At 48.6% G+C, this 20,802-nt stretch overlaps 1 protein-coding gene across 1 annotated transcript; it reads right to left on the bottom strand.

Moving 5' to 3' along the window:
• Window positions 1-1,179: 1,179 nt before the first annotated feature.
• LOC125598986 lies at window positions 1,180-1,682 on the bottom strand. The gene is made up of 2 exons (XM_048772652.1): window positions 1,344-1,682; window positions 1,180-1,296 (listed from the first exon to the last, which is right to left on the bottom strand). The coding sequence occupies exons 1-2, from the start codon at window positions 1,680-1,682 to the stop codon at window positions 1,180-1,182; spliced, it is 456 nt and encodes a 151-aa protein (XP_048628609.1).
• Between the last annotated feature and the right edge of the window lie 19,120 nt (window positions 1,683-20,802).

Below are 20,802 nucleotides of genomic sequence, written 5' to 3'. Positions count from 1 at the left end.
TATGCTCACTAGATGGCCTGATGCGCTGCTGCATGTAAAACCGCATGTCCCCATGCTGATACCGGGAGATTAGACTTCATTAGTAATGGTCTGGCTATCAGTTGGATACGTTTAATGAAGGATTCGGCCAAGCCGTTATGTGTATGTACATGTGCCATGGAGTGTTCTACTCTTACCCCCATGGACATACAGTACTCATTAAACGCCTGGGACGTGAACTCACCAGCATTGTCTAGACGTATAGTCTTTAGAGGTAAATCTGGAAAGTGTGCTCTCAGTCTTATTATCTGAGCAAGCAGGCGTGAAAACCAAGTTTCGTGTGGATAGTAGACATACATGCGACCATCTGGTCGATGCATCAATCAGGCCCATGAAGTATCTAAACGTCCCACTAGGTGGGTGTATTAGTCCACATATGTCTCCCTGAATCCTTTCCAGAAAATTTATGATCTCTGTATTAACTTTGGCTGGTGATGGCCTTGTTATGAGTTTCCCTTGTGCACATTCTGCACATGTGAGATTGTATGGGACAACTCCTTTGAATGTGTGCTCTTGTGAACTCATCATCAACTTTCGCATCATACTAGTACCGGGATGGCCAAGCCGGTTATGCCATAGAGTGAAAATTTTGCAGGTATTAGCCTTGATCATACTGATCTTTGCATAGTATAAACGAGTAGACATTGCAGGTATGGTCTCTAGGATCTTTCTATTGCCTTTGGTGATCGAAATTATGTTAAGGAATTCTTTATTTCCTTCTTCCCATGTTTCAAGATGGAAACCATTCAATCTTATGTCTTTGAAACTCAATAAGCTTCTTCTTGAGCTTGGGGAATACAAGGCGGTTTTGATCTCTAGATGAGTGCCCTTAGGCATCAATACATAGGCCTGGCCGTGACCTTCAATCAGGCTGGCTACACCCGCAACGGTGTGTTCATTTGCACTTTGCATATTGAGATTCATGAAGTATCTTTTGTCTCTAAGTATTGTGTGACTTGTGCCACTATCCACCACGAGTATACTCATTTCATCTTTCATTCTATAAGTAATAAGATTTCTAATCTCAGAGACTTTATAAAACTTTAAAACTTTCTTATTATAAAAGTCATAACACCAAACAACAATAAAAATAAAAACACCAAAACAATCATAAAGCAATAAGACAAGTTATGTCGAAATCTAGTCTTTGAGACAATCAGAAGTCTCAAAATCCATTAGGTCATTGTTAGCAAAGTCGGAATCATCATCAGCATCATATCCGGAATCATGGACCATGTGAGCCTCCGGGTTCTTGTTCTTGAGACTCTCTTGATAGAGCTGACATAAGTGCTTAGGAGTTCTACAATTCTTGGCCCAATGGTTGTCCATCCCACATCTTTGACAAACGGATTTGGTCGAGTAAAACGGTTTGGATAAGCCGCCTCGACCTCGGCCATAACTGCCTCGGCCACGGCCATAGTTGGAACCACGACCACAGTTATTGTGGTTTCCTTTCCGGCCGGTCGAGTAGTTGTCTGGCCGTTCGAGTAGTTGTCACGGCCACGCCCTTTGTATCCACCTCGGCCTTTGCCGTGTGATCTCTTATTATTCTGGACATAGTTGCACTCGTTGGGATCTTTCTTTTCAACGTCATTGGCTTCCGGTAATGCTGCTGTTCCAGCTGGTCTAGCTTCACTATTCATCATCAGGAGCTCATTGTTTGCCTCGGCCAGTAGTAGGCACGAGATCAGATCAGTGTCTGTGGCGAAGTGATACAACTCAAATTACCCTAAGGAGTGTTACTCTCATCAAAAGAGGTTCAAATGTAGTACTTACGGATCGAATCCACGAGGAGCTAGGGAACAATTAAATCTAGTGTTTATTAATTCTAAGAGTTGTAAATGTTTGAATGAAATAGCAATAGTAACAAGCGAAGTAAATAGTAAATGTAACTTGATTGGAAATGATATTAGATGCAGGGCCACAATTCAGGTGTTGGAGATTATAATATCTATATATGCCTATTTGTTGCATGCATGATACATTAGAGCTCAACCGCTTAACTCAACGGTTAGTATGTTGACAACGAAAGAGTGTCGATCGACGGTCCTATTGGGACGTCGACCGATACACCTTTGCCTAAGTTGACCGATAGTCGGTTAAGGACATCGATCGACGGGTTCTAGCCAGGCCTATGCGCGAGTATGATATGCCCTATTAAGATACTAAATTGGCAGTTAGCCCTCTCTAGCAGTCCTAATATGATAGATAGATGTCAGGATGGGATAACAATGGTGCTTGAGTATGCAATCCTATGATCAAGTTCTAGTTAGCAAGGCTAAAACAAGCAATGAATACAAATCTATCATGAATATCACAACAAGGCAGATCTATAGTTTGGGGCTAATCCCACAAACCTATTTGAACCCTGGATCTAATAAATGAACTACTCAGACATAGCAAAGCAATTCATGACAATGAAGAAATGAGAATTCATAGTATAGATGAAAAGAAATGAAAATAAAGATATCCAATCACAAGTGATCTTCTCTCCAAAACTCTCTCTCTCTCTCTCTCTCAAAGTAAAACTGTAACAAAAAGTTCTCCCTGCCGTCAAAACACTTAGGCAGTATATAATCTACTAGGTTAAAAACTCGTCAGGGCATTTTCATAATTTGGCTTGGACTTGGGCTTCAAGTCCGCTGGATCAAAAATGTCGCATGTCCAATGTCTCGACATCGATCGATGGTACTTGTGTTCATCGATCGATATTAATCTTCATTTGTCGAGGCATCTCATGGTGTCGATCGACAGCACTGGATGTGCATCGATCGATTGTTCTTCCTCACGGCGACCTCTGTGGGAACCGAAATTCGCACTGTCGATTTCCGTTTAAATAAGAAACTAAGAAAACCCTAGTTTCCCAGAGGACCCGGATATCTGTTAATTACCACACGTCAAGCAATCAGAACACGAGAATAACAATGATAAAAATAAGAAATCGAAAAGAGAGCAAAGTAGATCTTATTCCGAATCTGCGTGTGAGCGTTACAACAAGGTATAAGCCTGGGCTCGAGAGCTGTCGGCGAGATTCCTAGTTCTAGCAACCCTAAGACGGCTAAACCTAATTGAGTCGCAGCTCGAAATAACAAAAACGGAAAGTTGCCTAAATCGCTCTAAGTGCTAAGTTTGCTCTGAAAAAGTTCCCTTTTCTGCTCCTCGCCTAGGACTCCTTATATACTAGCTCCAAGGTCGGTTTACGCTTTTACTCTTCTGCCCTTAAGCCGTCATAGCATAAAAATGGAGATATTCCATTTTTCCCGATCTTCACAATTATCTTCAAAACTTCCGTATTTATCCGCGGAAACTTGACATTTATCCTTCCTCGTGGGCCAAGCGCGAACCATGCTGTGGTTCACGGGCTTTTGGTTAAGAAAAATCGTAGGATGGGCCTCGAGTCGTGTTTTAGGTCCCTTTGGGCCGTCTTCCGACTCGACACGTTTACTACGAGTTTTCCGCGGTTTCTAATCCGCGAAGTTTGATCGATGAATTAGAATAGCGGAAAACATGGACTGAGCTTGCTACGGTCTTCGGGAGATAGCATTCGAAGGTTTGACGAGAATGCAAGGACTGGTGTCGTATCGATGTTCGGAAAGGTTCAATCGCTACACAGCGACCGAACTTTGGCTCGAGCCCGGTCGCTATGTAGCGACCGAGCGGGACGATCGCTCGGTCGCTACGTAGCGACCGAGCGGGACGATCGCTCGGTCGCTACGTAGCGACCGAGCTTTGGCTCGAGCTCGGTCGCTACGTAGCGACCGAGCGGGACGATCACTCGGTCGCTACGTAGCGACCGAGCTTTGGCCCGAGCTCGGTCGCTACGTAGCGACCGAGCGGGACGATCGTTCGGTTTGAATCCCAAAGAATACTTCTTCGTAAAAATAACCTCGTATAGGTTATTTTTACGAAAATTACATCCCTTCTTTTACTAACTCTTTCGGAAATACGATCTCTGAGGATTTTCGGGTGGTAATTCCGTCGTAACCGTTTTTGACCCCAACAGTTAGCCCCCCAGCCCGTTAGGATCATGCATGGGGGGATCCTAGCGTGCGGTTAGGCATGTTTGGCAAGTTAGGCGTGATGGATGGAATTAATATGCGAAAGTCCGAGCTTGAATAGTAAATCCTCATGTCTTATAAGAAGAGAGGTAACTTGTTCCATAATTTTTTCACTTTCTTGTTTTTCTCTAAGATCTTTCAAAAAACTTTCTATCTTTCTCTCCACCCTTTTCCTCTATTCTCTTAAGAGAAGTGTAAAGATGTCGAGCAAGAAAAAGATTGCGAAAAAAGGGTCTTCGTCCACGAGTCCTTACGAAGAGCTCGTCGTTCCGAATATGGAGTTCGTGCCTCACTCGGTGCATCCTGCCGAGAACGAGGCATGGTGGGTTGCTCATTATGGCTCGTTGATCCCTCCCAAGGAGAAGCCATTCCCGGTCCTGGTCCATCGTGGAGTCGAGGAAGAGGACGCAAGCAGGACTACTGACGAGTTTCTCGCGACGATGCGGTCGTTCTACCACATCCCGGATGTTGTGGAGTTCCGGAGGGGAATGTGCTAACAACCCCCCGGAGGGTTACTTTACTTGTTATGAGGCGTTCATAGTGCGTTGTCGCCTCTGGTTCCCCATACCCGAAATTCTCGTCCGAGTGTTGGACCGCTTCGAAGTCGCGATAAGTCAGTTGACACCCCTTGCCATTCAGCACCTTATTGGGATCTTGATCCTAAGCTATGAGCATGGCCTTTCCCTTTCCGTCGATCATTATGAAGCGCTTTTGAGGCTTCAACTTGTCAAGGATACGGATAAGCATAGGTTTGTCCCTCGGAAATTTATGTCGGTGGTTAAGAAGTTCATTTCGAACTTCAACTTGTGGAAGAAGTTCTTTTTCTTTGTTCGTTTGGACGCTGCGTCCGTCGAAGAGAGTTGCATTCCACTGTTCCGGAGGTTGCCGAACAATCGTCCCTTCATCAATCCTCTTGCTCCGTTCCCTGAGGACATTATCGCGGTGAGGGATCTTCTCAGGAATGGTCCCTTCTTCTGGACTTCTTTCACGCCGAGAAGGGTTCGGAAGGCACTGAAATTTGTGCAACCTGGTCCAGCTTTGGACGCGGATACGGGAAGCGACTCCGAACCCGACGACCAGAATCCCGTCGAAGCTCCGACAGCTGCGCCGGAGTCGAGCTCTTGGAAGGGAAAAGATGTCGATCTTGGCGACATAGAGTTTTCGATGGACGACTCTATGCTTCCAGGATGGGATCCGAACCTTGCTTACGGCGACGGAAGCGGTTCGAGCGAGGCCCCCATTCCGGACTTCGATGATTTCTTTGCTGGGCTGCCATCGGGTTTCGATGCTCCTCCTCCTACGAAAGAATCGGCGAGGCCGAGAGTCGTTGCGGAAGGATCTCGCATCATCAATGGGGTTAGTTTTTTTTGGGAATTTTTTAGTGATTATCCTATGTATGGATTTGTAACACGCCCATCGATTTTGCAGGGCCTGAGCTTGCTGGGCTCGGCCATCGAGGCGGGTCATAGAGAAGCCATGGTCTACCGCTTCAAGGCGGAGAAAGCGGAGCGGGATCTCGCTCGCGTGCAAGGCGAGATGCTGGAGCGAGAGGCACAGCTTACTCGTGATCATGCGCGGGCTGTTCGTAGAGCGGAGAGGAAAGGCAAAAGAGAAATCGTCGAGGTGATGAAGACTCGCGCATCTCAGTTCCAGGTTGAGTACGGGAACCTTAAGAATGCCTTTACCTCGGTGGGCGACTTTCGCGAGTGCCGTGGTTCGGTCGGAAGTCTTTGGAGGACGCAAGCCGACGACTATGTGTTTGAAGAGGAAATGAGCTTGATGAAGAGTGGGATGAGTGACCGTGCCCACGCTGAGGCGCTTATCCCTCCGATCGACGAGAGGATTCAAGGGTTCTGGGATTCCATCCCGGTTTCTCCTGATACCGAGGAGGTCCCGATCGATTTTCACGATGGTGGCGAGGAAGTGGATCGTCCTGCGGATGCGTTTGGTGCTTCGTTGTCCGGGGACTTTGACTTTGGATTATGAGGGATGGATCAGTTATCCTTGTTTTCGGCCGAATGTGGCCCTTTGAATTTGGATTTCGTTTAGGCCAAGATGGCCGTATTTGTATTTCCGGGACTGGCCGTTGGTGGCTTTGAATCCCTTGCCGCTTTACGCGGTTTATTTATATGATAAATGTTTTGTTTCGAGTTTTTCCTGAGTAGGGTTGAAGTAAATACGAGTTGTCGTCTCGTATGTAGTTCTAATTAGACGTTCAATCTGTTGGTTCGTTCGTGATTTTCGTAAAAATTTATCTGTCTTTACGATTTTCGAGAACATTGAGATACGAACGGAGAGGCATGGTTTATGATCTCGTATCTTTTAGATATCATGCCTTGAGATGTTTGAGACCAGAGCGTTGGGTTTAGGGCAAGACCTAGGTTTACTTTCGGTTAAGGTTTGTGCGGTGACTAGCCGGCTATCGTTTTTCCTGTTGCGATTTCTTCCTGACTCGCACCGGTTTAAAGTCCGCGATATGTTCTCGGCTTATATGACTTGTATGGTACGAATCGAGCATCTTCTCAGAATCAACTGGAAGTGCTAAACCAAAATTTCGGATTTTTGTTGTAGCGCGCTTTTGTCCTTGTGCTGGACGTTTTTAAAGATCAAAAGAGTGATCGGATTGCGTTTGTTTAAGACGGCTGGCGTGTTCGTCGGGGCCAATCGACGAACGGGGTGTAAAGTTTTTGGTGGTCGCGTTCGGACAATTTGTTTAGCATTGTCCTCGAATTTTAACTTTTTGCGACGTCTCGCAGTTATTTTCGAGGATTATGCGTGTATTTTTGCGTGTTTGAAAGGTGATAATCTTTACGATTTTTGGGCCGGATGAGGCCGCAGACGAGCGTAAACTGAAGCGTAAGCGTTTTCGATAAAAAGACAGTGTATATTGTAAAAATTTTTATGTTTCTAAAAACTCGATTACAATAATGGCGATTGTGGGAGTATACGAGTATACGCACCCACTCCCCCCCCCCTTTTTAGAGAGGGGGATAGCTGAACTCGTCTTTTGACAAGCTGCCTACGTACCCCTTTCGAGGATCAAGCCATCTCGTAGTTCTGTTTCATGCCGCGAGTGTTCTTACTCGGCGGTTGGTGTCGCGATGTCCGCCTTGACCGTGTCGATCGTGGCTGGGTCGACGCTATTTTCCGGATGTTCCGGTTGAGTTGTCGCGTGGGCTTCGGATTTATGTCGAGCTTCGACGTCCGATGCGTTTGCGTTGACAGACGATTTTACTTCGTCCTTGTGCGGGGCGCTTTTGGCCGAAGATCGATCTATCTTCGCGCGTTTGCCGTTTGCAGAAGCCGTGATTTGCCTTAACTTATGCTCCGCGAGGAAGCATAGTCGCGACTGTTTTTGGCATCCCCAGATGGCCGCGACTCCGCTCGGCGTTGGGAACTTGAGACCCAGGTGGTAAGTTGACGGAACTGCCTGCATGGCGTTGAGCCATGGGGTTCCCATGATCACGTTGTAGATAGCGGGATGGTCGACTACCGCGAATTCGACGATTTTCGTGATCTCCTTGGCCATGACTGGCAATTGGATTGATCCGAGAGTCATCGACACTTCGCCTGAAAAACCCGTGAGTGGTTTTGGCGTCGGAATTACCTCTCCGAGTTCGATACTCATCCGCTTGAGAGTGTCGCGGAAGATTACGTTGACCGTGCTTCCCGTATCGACGAGTACCCTTCCGACTTCTAAATCTCGTATGACGAGATCTATGACGAGCGGGTCGCAGTGAGGTTGGTCGATACCGCCGGCTTCTTCCTCCGTGAAGGTGATCGAGCAACTTTGGCCGTCTCGAGGAGGAGACCATGTAGGCCAATTTGCGCTTGATTCTGCCTTCCGTTGGTAAGCCTTGATGGCTGACACGGTATCGCCGCAGTATTGAGATCCTCCGATGATCATATTGACTCTGCGACGATTGTTATCGTTCCCTTTGTCATCCGGCCTCCTACCGCGTTTATCCCCAGGTTGGTTTCGTTGAGGAGATTTTTCGGCGGGCGGATTTCTGTCCGTCTTTGGAGGCCGATCAGAATCGAGGATGAGATCCTTGACGCTAGTTACTTCCGAAAGCTCTCCAGCGAGCAGCTTCGCGGCCAGTCTTGCTCCTAAGACTTTGCAATTAGTCGTGGAGTGTCCTCGGGATTGGTGGAACTCGCAGAAGGTGTTCTCGTCATACCCTTGATTGCGAGTCCATGTGTTGCCCGTGGTCCGGCCTTGATCCGAATTGATCGCATAGTTATGCGCTCCTTGGAGATCTTCCCCCTCGTGATGGACGTACTTGTCGTTACGAGAGTTCTTCTTTTTCCCCTTCGGATCTGCGTCTTTCGAGGATGGTCTTGCCGGCTTATGTTTTTGCGATAAGACTTTAGTTTCTTCCTCCACTATGATATAGTCCGTTGCTTTGTGGAGGGCGTCCTGGATCGTTCGCGGTTTGTCGAGAGTTATCCATTTTCTGAATTTCGACTTGTACCAGAGCGTCTTTCTCAGCGCGTCGATGGCCACTTTGTCGCTTATCCCGCTGACCCTGGACATTATCAGTTTGAACCGACTGATAAACTCGCGGAGGGGTTCGTCTTCCCTCTGGGAGAGACTCCAGAGATCAACATCGGAGGTTTCCCTGTCTATGAATACAGAGTACTGTTTGAGGAATTCCGATGCGAGCTGTCGAAAACTCCCGATGGTGTTGCGACGAAGGCGTGCGAACCATTCGAGCGCTGCTCCTTCAAGATTTTCGACGAACAGGCGGCAATAGCCGGCATCCTTTTCGCCGTCCTTCAGTCTTGCTCTTCCCATCGCGATGTGGAAAGCCTGAAGGTGCGCTTTCGGATCGGCCGTACCATCGTACTTCGGTACTTTGATCTTTCCCGGATCGGACACCCTCATGTCCGAAATGCGACTGGTAAAGGGGGTCTTTCGAGCTCCTTCCAGCAGTCGATCGATCTCGGGGGCAGCACTAGTAGCATGATGGATTTGAGACTTTACGGCTCTCACTTCTGCCGCAGTCTTGGTGATGTAGTCGCGAAGATCGCGGATATCCGATGTCTCGTCAGTGGATTTCCGAGCCTGTCGGCGCTTACTGCGAGTGAGCTCGGTTTGCCTTTCGGCCAGCTCCTCTTGTTCGTTCCAATAGGCGACTTCTTCTTCTTCCGTCATTGGTTTTTCGAACGGGGAGCCTTCCCGAGCGGATCGGCTTCTGGTCCTTCTTGGATGTCTGTCGACATCCTCGTCGGTGTCGTTGGAGACATCGCTAGGATCCAGGTCAATGTGTTCGGCTTCGTTATCCTCCGAGTCCTTTGCAGGGAGCGGAAGACTTTCAGAGTTCCCCTTCTCGATGGGAGACTTCTCGCTGGGGTTTTGACCGGAAGGTCGTTCCCGCGCGACTCCTGCTCTATCGAGTGGGGTGGCGAAATCGAGCCTCTTCCCGCGGATTTTGGTGGTTCCGCGGGGACGGATAGCTTGGGTCCTTGCCGTTAAGGTTTCAACCTGTTTGGTCAAGGTATTCACGAGCTTATCCTGTTCTTCCGACCTTTTTTCATAGGTGGCGAACATCTTTTTAAACTCCTCGAGAGTCGCGGCGTTGGCTTGCGCGTTGGCCGCAGATACGTCCGCTACCGGAGTGTGGAGATCGGTGCCGCTGCCTCCGTTAAGGGGAGTTTGCACGTTATCCGCGTCGTTGGTTGACATGTCTGACTGTGTGTGGCTTTTGCGGGTTAGATTGATCCGTAAGGCCCCCTCCTTCTAGCGCCAAACTGTGGGAACCGAAATTCGCACTGTCGATTTCTGTTTAAATAAGGAAACTAAGAAAACCCTAGTTTCCCAGAGGACCCGGATATCTGTTAATTACCACACGTCAAGCAATCAGAACACGAGAATAACAACGATAAAAATAAGAAATCGAAAAGAGAGCAAAGTAGATCTTATTCCGAATCTGCGTATGAGCGTTACAACAAGGTATAAGCCTGGGCTCGAGATCTGTCGGCGAGATTCCTAGTTCTAGCAACCCTAAGACGGCTAAACCTAATTGAGTCGCAGCTCGAAATAACAAAAACGGAAAGTTGCCTAAATCGCTCTAAGTGCTAAGTTTGCTCTGAAAAATTTCCCTTTTCTGCTCCTCGCCTAGGACTCCTTATATACTAGCTCCAAGGTCGGTTTACGCTTTTACTCTTCTGCCCTTAAGCCGTCATAGCATAAAAATGGAGATATTCCATTTTTCCCGATCTTCACAATTATCTTCAAAACTTCTGTATTTATCCGCGGAAACTTGACATTTATCCTTCCTCGTGGGCCAAGCGCGAACCATGCTGTGGTTCACGGGCTTTTGGTTAAGAAAAATCGTAGGATGGGCCTCGAGTCGTGTTTTAGGTCCCTTTGGGCCGTCTTCCGACTCGACACGTTTACTACGAGTTTTCCGCGGTTTCTAATCCGCGAAGTTTGATCGATGAATTAGAATAGCGGGAAACATGGACTGAGCTTGCTACGGTCTTCGGGAGATAGCATTCGAAGGTTTGACGAGAATGCAAGGACTGGTGTCGTATCGATGTTCGGAAAGGTTCAATCGCTACACAGCGACCGAACTTTGGCTCGAGCCCGGTCGCTACGTAGCGACCGAGCGGGACGATCGCTCGGTCGCTACGTAGCGACCGAGCTTTGGCTCGAGCTCGGTCGCTACGTAGCGACCGAGCGGGACGATCGCTCGGTCGCTACGTAGCGACCGAGCTTGGCTGAGCTCGGTCGCTACGTAGCGACCGAGCTTGGCTGAGCTCGGTCGCTACGTAGCGACCGAGCTTTGGCTCGAGCTCGGTCGCTACGTAGCGACCGAGCGGGACGATCGCTCGGTCGCTACGTAGCGACCGAGCTTTGGCTCGAGCTCGGTCGCTACGTAGCGACCGAGCGGGACGATCACTCGGTCGCTACGTAGCGACCGAGCGGGACGATCGTTCGGTTTGAATCCCAAAGAATACTTCTTCGTAAAAATAACCTCGTATAGGTTATTTTTACGAAAATTACATCCCTTCTATTACTAACTCTTTCGGAAATACGATCTCTGAGGATTTTCGGGTGGTAATTCCGTCGTAACCGTTTTTGACCCCAACAACCTCTACATGGTCAGTTCGGGTGAAATGTCCTTTAAGCTCCAAAATGTTCCAAAGTCATAGCTTTACTCCGAAATGCACCTGAACCTGAAAACATACCTAGAAGAGTAGAAAACATAGATATATATATATAGTAAAACACCTATATACCATGGATGAAAACGGGTCAAATCCAAGGTATATCAACTCCCCCAGACTTACCCTTTTGCTTGTCCTCAAGCAAAACATACAGGAAGTCTCTCTGAAAGAGGTTTGAAAATATTAGGGACTTACGGATTCTAAACCATAGAAATCTTTTCCTCAACAATTTTGCAACCACATCTAAAAAGTCCTAATCACAGAAGCACACTATGCAATTAACGTTTGATATCCCCTCTACTGACTTCATTTCTTAGCATAAATATAAAGTGAATGCTTTACCTTGGGAGTATCGATCATTGGATGCAAGGCTTTCGGACAAGTATCTGGAGCTGCAGGTAAAAGTTAGTTCCTAGTTTCTCTCTCTCTAATTTTCTCTCTTGAGTCAAAGTCTGCTTCCATTGCAGGATCAGAGACCAAGATTGGACAGGCTTCCATGAATCAAAACTTAATGGTGGTTGCCACCAAGCTCTGTTCACTTCTTTTTGACCTATATCCAAGATTTCTTTGTGAAAGTGAGCCCACGTGGGCCAAAATCACCCAAACAGTCCACGGGAAGGGCCAGCGTGCTGAGTCCAAGGACCAGCGTGCTGATATGTGTACTGATATCCAGCCACAGACGTCCTGTGTGTGTTGACGGACTCACACGGACACACACAGACATCCTGTGTGTGCTGACGGAATGCCACGGACAGCCACGGACGTCCTGTGTGTGCTGGTGGACACCCACAGATGTCCTGTGTGTACTGAACAGACAGCCCACGTGGGCCAAAATCACCCGAACAGTCCACGGGAAGGGCCAACGTGCTGAGTCCAAGGACCAACGTGCTGATATGTCTACTGATGGACAGCCACGGACGTCCTGTGTGTGCTAGCGGACACACACGGACAGCCACGGACGTCCTGTGTGTGCTGACGGACAGCCACGGACAGCCACGAGCGTCCTATGTGTGCTGGCGGATACCCACGGATGTCTTGTGTGTACTGAACAGGCAGTCCACGTGGGCCAACATCACCCGAACAGTCCACGGGAAGGGCCAGCATGCTTAGTCCAAGGACCAGCGTGCTGATATGTGTACTGATGGACGGCCACAGACGTCCTTTGTGTGCTCACGGACACACACGGAAAGCCACGGACGTCCTGTGTGTACTGACGGACTGCCACGGAAGCCACGGACGTCCTGTGTGTGCTGAACAGACAGCCCACGTGGGCCAAAATCACCCGAACAGTCCACGAGAAGGGCCAGCGTGCTGAGTCCAAGGACCAACGTGCTGATATGTGTACTAATCGACAGCCACGGACGTCCTGTGTGTGCTGCAGACACACACGGACACACACGGACAGCCACAGAAGTCCTGTGTGTGCTGACGGACAGCCACAGATGTCCTGTGTGTGCTGGCGGACACCCACGGATGTCGTGTGTGTACTGAACAGACAGCCCACGTGGGCCAAAATCACCCGAACAGTCCACGGGAAGGGTCCGCATGCTGAGTCCAAGGAGCAATATGTGTAGTGATGGACAGCCACGGACGTCCTGTGTGTGCTGACGGACTCACACAGACACACACGGACAGCCACGGGTATGTGCTGACGTACACCCACAGACGTTCTGTGTGTGCTAACGGACACCCACGGACGTCCTGTGTGTAATGAACAGACAGCCCACGTGGGCCAAAATAACCCGAACAGTCCACGAGAAGGGCCAGCGTACTGAGCCCAAGGATTAGAGTGCTGATATGTGTACTGATGGACAGCCACAGATGGCCTGTGTGTGCTGACAGACACACACGGACACACACTGACAGCCACATACGTCTTGTGTGTGCTGACGGACACACACGGACACACACGGATAGCCACGGACGTCCTGTGTGTGCTGACGGACACACGGGGAAACACACGGACAGCCACAGATGTCCTGTGTGTGCTGACGGACAGCCACGGATGTCCTGTGTGTGCTGGCGGACACCCACGGACGTCGTGTGTGTACTGAACAGACAGCCCACGTGGGCCAAAATCACCCGAACAGTCCACGGAAACGGTCAGCGTGCTGAGTCCAAGGACCAATATGTGTACTGATGGACAGCCACGGACGTCCTGTGTGTGCTGACGGACACACACAGACACACACGGACACCCACGGACGTCCTGTGTGTGCTGACGGACACCCACGGACGTCATGTGTGTACTGAACAGACAGCCCACGTGGGCCAAAATCACACGAACAGTCCACGGGAAGGGCCAGCATGCTGAGTCCAAGGACCAGCGTGCTGATATGTGTACTGATGGACAGCCATGGACGTTCTGTGTGTGCTGACAGACACACACAGACACACACAGACAGCCACAGACGTCCTGTCGCATCCCCGATCCTGTATAGGATCGTTGGGATGGCCATGGATTGAGGAAGCGTACCAGCCAGTCTTAAGACATAATGGCAAGCGTTCCATGGCCAAGAAAGAAGTTTAAGAACATAAGGAAACTTAGACTTAACCTTATAAGAAGAGCAAAGAGACAGCTAAGATGAGTAAGACGGTAGCTGGACGAGATGGTGAAGTAGCTCGACCAGCTTAATGAAGCTTGGTTAAGCTCCTCCAGCTCAGCCACTACTAAGTCAGCTCCACTAGCTGGACTACTAGCTCACTCAGCTGAGGCAGCTGGGAGTCAGCTGTTCTCAGCTAGACAGACTGTTTGCGTTTTGCCCGATGGTCCGGGTCTGGGTCAGTTGTTGGGTCATGAGGCCATGGGCTGTTGGGTCTTTGGACAAGGCCGTGGGATGAGTCAATGGAACTCAGGGAGTGGGTTGGGCTTGTGACCGACCCCAAACCCAATCAGAAAGGGGCGATGGGATGCAAGTGGCCGAGAGGGCACAACCCTTGGCCGATGGTGCCCATTCGCTAGCAAGTCGTGCCTGTTTGGGGCCAAGACTTACCCCCTCGTTTTCGATAAATATGGGGGCTCTCCTGTTGATTTCATTATCCAGTTCCAGAGTAAAATACTCGGAGAAAAACGTAGAGAGAGAGAAAGAGAGAGAGAGAGAGAGTTCCGGCCAAGAGAAAGGACGAGTTTAGGGTGGTTAGGTTTCCAGCGACTCTGATCGTTTGTGAAGCAACCACCGGTCAAGAATGGGAGATCAAGACAAGGAGATGAGCATGGAGAACCCAGACGTGCTTCACAAGGTATGTGATGGGCCGTGGCTCCATCAGCCCGAACGGACGATCCATGCGATCGCACCGCGGCTCTGCTCGGTTCCTAAGTCCCATCCGGCTCTCCTTATCTGTTTCAATTCGTTTCTCTTCTCTTCTCTCTGGTTAAACACGAAAGGTTGTGTTGGTTGAGTCCAAGGGACACGTCCCTAGGCTTTGGCCGAACATAACCAAACCGCTAGCCTAGACACGGGTCGGTTAGACGGTCGGTTCGATTGCACCAAGACTGGGCGGTTAGGACGAACGGTTGGGAATGACCCAAAGGGCACGAGTTGTCAAGAGTCATGAGTTACCAAAGGTTTTGAGTTGCCAAAGGGTGCAAGTAACCAAAAGGTACGAGATACCAAAGGTTACGAACATCAAAAGGTACGAGGACCAAGAGGTACGAATGGCCAGCGGGTGCATGCTCCAAACGGTGTCTTTCGGGACAGGTTATGACCGATCCTTATGGATCAGCCTATGGGTTGTTTAAGTAAGACAGGGTCACGGTTTTTCTAAGCCAAGGTAGAGTCGCAAGGTCTGACTGGTTGCTAAAGCCTTTCGGATTGGACCTGAGGCTTACTCGGCCGATTGGATCCAGGCAAAGGCCGGATCAGTTAAGGAAGTCCGTTGGGCCTTTGAGCCGGACTTCATTGGCCGGTCGCACCTAGATTCTATCCGGTTAGATGGATTGGTCTTTGGGGACGATCCGGATATGTTCGTGTGTTCTGTTTATCTATTCTGGACTATCTATCTGATTTTAAGTCAAGGGGTGGTTGGTTGAATGACTTAGGATACGGTAGATAGGTTCATACTATTTATGATTATATTGACTGAGGTTTATCTAAGTTCTAGGGACCAAGCCAAGCATTGTAGAATCAATCTGTTCTATTATCGGTTATGATTAATGATTATCTGGTTATGGTTTCAGGATCTAAGGATGGTTCTGGTCAAGCCAAGGAGCCGTGAAGGCTCGGTCAGTGAGAGGCTGTGTAACGTGTGGTTAGATGATGCTTGGGATGAACTAATGATTGTCTATGAAACTGTTAAGAAGTTGTGTATTCGATCTCATGTTTCTAAGTAATACAAAGTTAACACATTATTATTCCGCTGTGCAATCTGTTCCTTTGTTCATAAACCTCATATTCGAATATGACTTACTAAATAAAATACTTAAAATGAATCAAACAAGCAAAGAAATTAATAAGTAAGCATTCGTATCCAGTTGGGTCGATAGACCAGGAACGGGTCTTACAAGTTCGTATCAGAGCATGCTTGATTCTAGGATAGTTGGGTTATGTAGTCCACACACACACACACAGCCAGCTGATTAGGTCTCACGGTGAGGTTTGATTGCTTAGTCTACGGATTGTTTTGTTCTGTTTATGTTTAGTATGCTTCATACTAACATTGTCTGAATCCTTAGGCTGGAAAAAGCAAGTCGGGAAAGTCTCGAAGGAGTAAGAGAACGGCCCTGTCAGTCTAGTCAAGTGGCCGCGGATGGAGCCAATCTGTCTGGATTGCAAACCAATTCGGCCGCGACTAACACTGGTGATGTGTTGCCGACTGAGCAGGCTAACCTTACAGGGACACAACGGGATGGTCAGGAACATCAGGAGAGCGATGAGGAAGTAGAATCCTCGAACGCTAACCATAATGGTGCCCAGCATGAGAGAGTGGCCGATGGTGCAGGTAACGTGCCCACAGCACTGTCGAAAGAGGACTTGTTAGAGGCCATGAAAGTAATGGGTAACCAGGTGGCGGTTATGACCCAGCTGTTCACTCCACTAGTGAATTCATCAGTTGGTCACGCTACACCTGTAGCTACGGCTACACCTATTGCTACGGTTCCAGCTGTGGACGCGGTTGAGGTGATCGAAATCGATCCACCGGAAAGGTCTGTAAAGAAGGTTGACTATCTAAGTCTGCTTCAACATTTATCCAGGTTGGGTACGAAGCATTTCTCCGGTAGCACCGACCCTGTTGTGGCAGACGAGTGGAGGAGTAGGCTGGTCCGAAACTGTCAATTAACTCGCTGTCCAGAGGATTACAGGCGAGACATTGCGGTTCACTTCCTGGAAGGGGACGCACATAACTGGTGGCTTGCACTGGACAAGCGCACCAATGGGAGTCTCGAAAGTTTTGCGGACTTTGAAGTTAAATTCAACCGCAAATACTTTCCTACTGAAGCTTGGGATCGTCTGGAAGCTAAGTTTCTAGATTTGGTCCAGGGCCGCAGGACCGTACGAGAGTACGAAGAAGAGTTCAGCCGGCTCAGACGGTTTGTTGGAAGAAATCCAGGTCCGTAGGTTCATCCGAGGCCTAAGGCCGGAACTGAAGACCCACTGCTCGATCCGCACTTTCAACACCGTCGGAGAACTGGTGGAACGGGTGGCTTTGCTGGAGTCTAACTTGGCTGAAGAAGCTAAGCTTAAGGCCAAGCCACAGTCTGGCCCGTCGGGCAAGACAAATGATAAAAAGAGAAAGTGGAACCAGGTGGATGGAGGCAAGACCTCTGGTGGCCGACCTGCATGTCCCAAGTGTGGAAGGAATCATCACGGTGAGTGCTGGAAGGCCATGGGGGCTTGTGTACGATGTGGCAGCATGGATCATACGATCCAAAATTGCACTCGACCAAGCCGATTTTCACACCAGTCCAGTGGCAGAGGCTCCGTGACTTGCTTCCTAAGCGGCAAGACTGGACAGTACAAGTCGGACTGTCCTAAGCTACAAGGAGGACAAGGGAAGGGTTCTTGGAGACACAAGCAAGTCGACCCATAGTAGGCCGACCACAACACCAAGGGTGTATGAGCTGTCCCGGGACGACGACCCTTCTGGATCGATTGATTCGATCTCTGGTAATCTCTAAATATTGTCTTTTTACATTCAAGTAGAAAATGCTTGGTCTGGAACCTAGAATGTCTAGGGGATTCTGATGGGGGTCTCTGATAGGAACCCTCATGATTGGTGGTGTGGACACCCATGTACTTCTCGACACAGGGGCTACACATAGTTTTGTGAGTCCGGGACTGGTCGGAAAGGGTCTGTTCTGTCTGGACGCTGGAGATAATTTTGGGATAGTGACGGCAGCCGGAGGGCAAGCCATGAACTCACTAGGTCTCATGTCAAATATCCCAGTGTCAATTCATGGAAAGGTATTCCCTATGGATTTGGTCTGTCCCCACCTAAAGAATCACGAAGTGATCCTAGGTATGGACTGGTTGGAAAAGTATCGGCCACTCTCGATTGCCATAGAGGTCGTGTGCAATTGGAGACTGGGCTTCATCCAATCCAGTACCAATGTCTGTGTCCGGCTCAAGAGAAAGTAGTGGTTTCAGCAGTTCGAGCGATTCGGATGCTGGAACAGGGTTGTCAGTCCTTTTTGGTTACAATTACAACTATAGAGCCTGGCAGTTATGTCTGTCTGAAAGACCGTTCAGAGGATTCGTTGGTGTCGAAGTTCCCAGATGTGTTCCAGGTGACCCCCCCTTGTTAGGTCGGATCCATTTACGATTGAACTAGAGTCAGGACAGCTCCGCTGTCCAAGAGTCCTTATCGAATGGCTCCGGCCGAGATGGCCGAGCTAAAGAAGCAATTGGAAGAATTGCTTGACAAGGGGTTCATACGGCCAAGTAGCTCCCCTTGGGGTGCACCAGTCCTCTTTGTGAAAAAGAATGATGGTAGCATGCGACTGTGCATCGACTATCGAGGGTTGAACATGGTTACTGTGAAGAACAAGTACCTTTTGCCCAGGATAGACGAGCTGTTGGATCAACTCAAAGGAGCCAAATGGTTTTCTATGATCGTTTTGGCCTCAGGGTATCATCAGATTCCTATAGAGCCAAATGATATTAGGATGACGTCATTTATGACCAGGTACGGTCATTACGAGTTCGTAATGATGTTGTTCGGTCTGACCAGTGCACCTGCTGCATTCATGAAAAATGATGAACAGAGTGTTCCGGGATTTCTTGGATGAATTTGTGATCATCTTCATTGATGATATCCTAATTTATTCCAAGGATGAGGAATCTCATAGGAAACACTTGAGAGCCGTGTTGGAACGATTACGAGAACTCAAACTTTATGCTAAACTCAGAAAATTCAGTTTTTGGCAAAAGAGGTTTGGGTTCCTCGGCCATATTGTATCCGACCAGGGCATCTCAGTGGATCCAGAGAAGATCAGGGCAATCAAGGATTGGCCCCGACCACGCAGTGCCATGGAAGTTAGGAGCTTCTTAGGGATGACAGGTTACTATAGAAAGTTTATGAAAGGATTCGCAAGCTTGGATCAGCCTATGACGCGGTTGACTGGGAAGTATGTTAAGTTCACATGGGCTGAAGAGTGTGAAGGATGTTTTTAAGGACATGCTGACTAGCGCACCCGTCCTGGTTCTTCCGGAGGCCGATCAGCCATATGTTCTTTATACGGACGCGTCCATCACTGGACTAGGTTGCGTATTGACCCAGCATGGGAAGGTCATCGCCTATGCGTCCAGGAAGTTGAGAAAACATGAGGGAAACTACCCCACCCATGATCTCAAAATGGCTGTAGTAGTATTCGCCTTAAAGATTTGGCGATCATACTTGTATGGCGCCAAAGTTCAGATACTTACGGACCATAAAAGTCTGAAGTATATTTTCACCCAGCCTGAGTTAAACTTTAGGCAGAGGAGGTGGATGGAATTTGTAGCTGACTACGATTTGGACATCACCTATTATCTGGGAAAGCTAATCTGGTAGCAGACGCTTTGAGCCGGAGGAGGATTGATGTATCGGCCGAACAGGAGGCGGACGACCTAGACGGTATGGTCCGTGCTCTATGGCTGAATGCGCTGACCAAGGTGTCCGAATCTTTAGGGTTGGAGGTGGCTAACCAAGCTGACCTGCTTACTCGTATTCGGTTAGCCCAAGGTCAGGACGAGAACCTCCAGAAGGTTGCTCAAAACGACAGAACAGAGTACCAGACTGCAAAGGATGGTACCATCCTAGTCAATGCTCGGATTAGTGTTCCTAATGATAGAAGTCTTAAGGAAGATATTATAAGCGAAGCTCACAAGTCCCAATTCTCGGTCCATCCTGGTGCTACCAAGATGTATCAGAACCTTAAGAAGTTCTATCATTGGATCCGTATGAAGGCAGATGTTGCGGAATGGGTGGCTAAGTGTCCCACTTGCCAACTCATTAAAGCAGAACATCAAGTGCATAGTGGCTTACTACAAAGCTTGCCTATTCCAGAATGCAAATGGGACCACATCACAATGGACTCTGTGACTGGCTTCCCTACCATCAGGAGTAAGAAAGATGCGGTTTGGGTTGTGGTGGATCACCTAACCAAATCAACGCACTTTCTGGCCATCAAGAAGACGGACGGGGTCGATCAGATTGTACGCAAGTACATAGACGAAATCGTCCGACTGCATGGTGTTCCGGTAAGCATTATATCGGATAGGGACCCAAGATTCACATCTTATTTCTGGACAGCTTTTCAAAAGGCTTTAGGAACTAGATTGAAAATGAGTACTGCCTATCACCCACAAACGGATGGACAATCTGAGCGGACGATCCAGACACTGGAATATATGTTGCGAGCATGTGTCTTGGACTGGGGTGATTCCTGGGAACGACATTTACCCTTAGTGGAATTTGCTTACAACAATAGCTTTCATAGGAGCATTGGCATGTCGCCATGTGAAGCTTTGTATGGATGGCCGTGCAAGACCCCGTTATGCTGGACCCAAGTGGGGGAGCGTAGCATGATTGGTCCTGAGATAGTCGAAGAAACAACTGAAAAGATAAAATTCTTGAAGGAAAAGATGAAGGAGGCACAAGATCGAGCCAAGAACTACGCAGACAAAAGGAGAAAAGATCTGGAGTTCGCGGTCGATGACTTGGTATACCTCAAGATGATTACTTTCAAGGGACGGGTAAGAATTTCCGGGAGAAGGAAACTCGACCCGAGATACTTAGGTCCGTTCAGGATCATCGAACAGGTTGGTAAGGTGGCGTACAAGTTGGAATTGCCAACAGCAATGGATGCACTCCACAACGTGTTCCATGTCTCACAACTCAGGAAATGGCTAACGGACCAAGATGTCATTGTGCCAGAACTTCCTTCTGATCTGGGTACGAACTTAACCTTATAAACAAGGCCAGTTTGAATCTTAGATAGGATGGAAAAAGCAATGAGAAAGAAAACAATCCAGATGGTCAAGATTGTCTGGGATTGTAGTGGACGTGAGGAAATCACTTGGGAGACCGAGGCCAGAATGAAAGCTGACTA

Source organism: Brassica napus, unplaced genomic scaffold (assembly GCF_020379485.1).
Source record: "Brassica napus cultivar Da-Ae unplaced genomic scaffold, Da-Ae ScsIHWf_1817;HRSCAF=2453, whole genome shotgun sequence".
In the NCBI taxonomy this organism is placed as follows: Eukaryota; Viridiplantae; Streptophyta; class Magnoliopsida; order Brassicales; family Brassicaceae; genus Brassica; species Brassica napus.
This window is presented reverse-complemented; position numbering and strand designations above follow the sequence as displayed.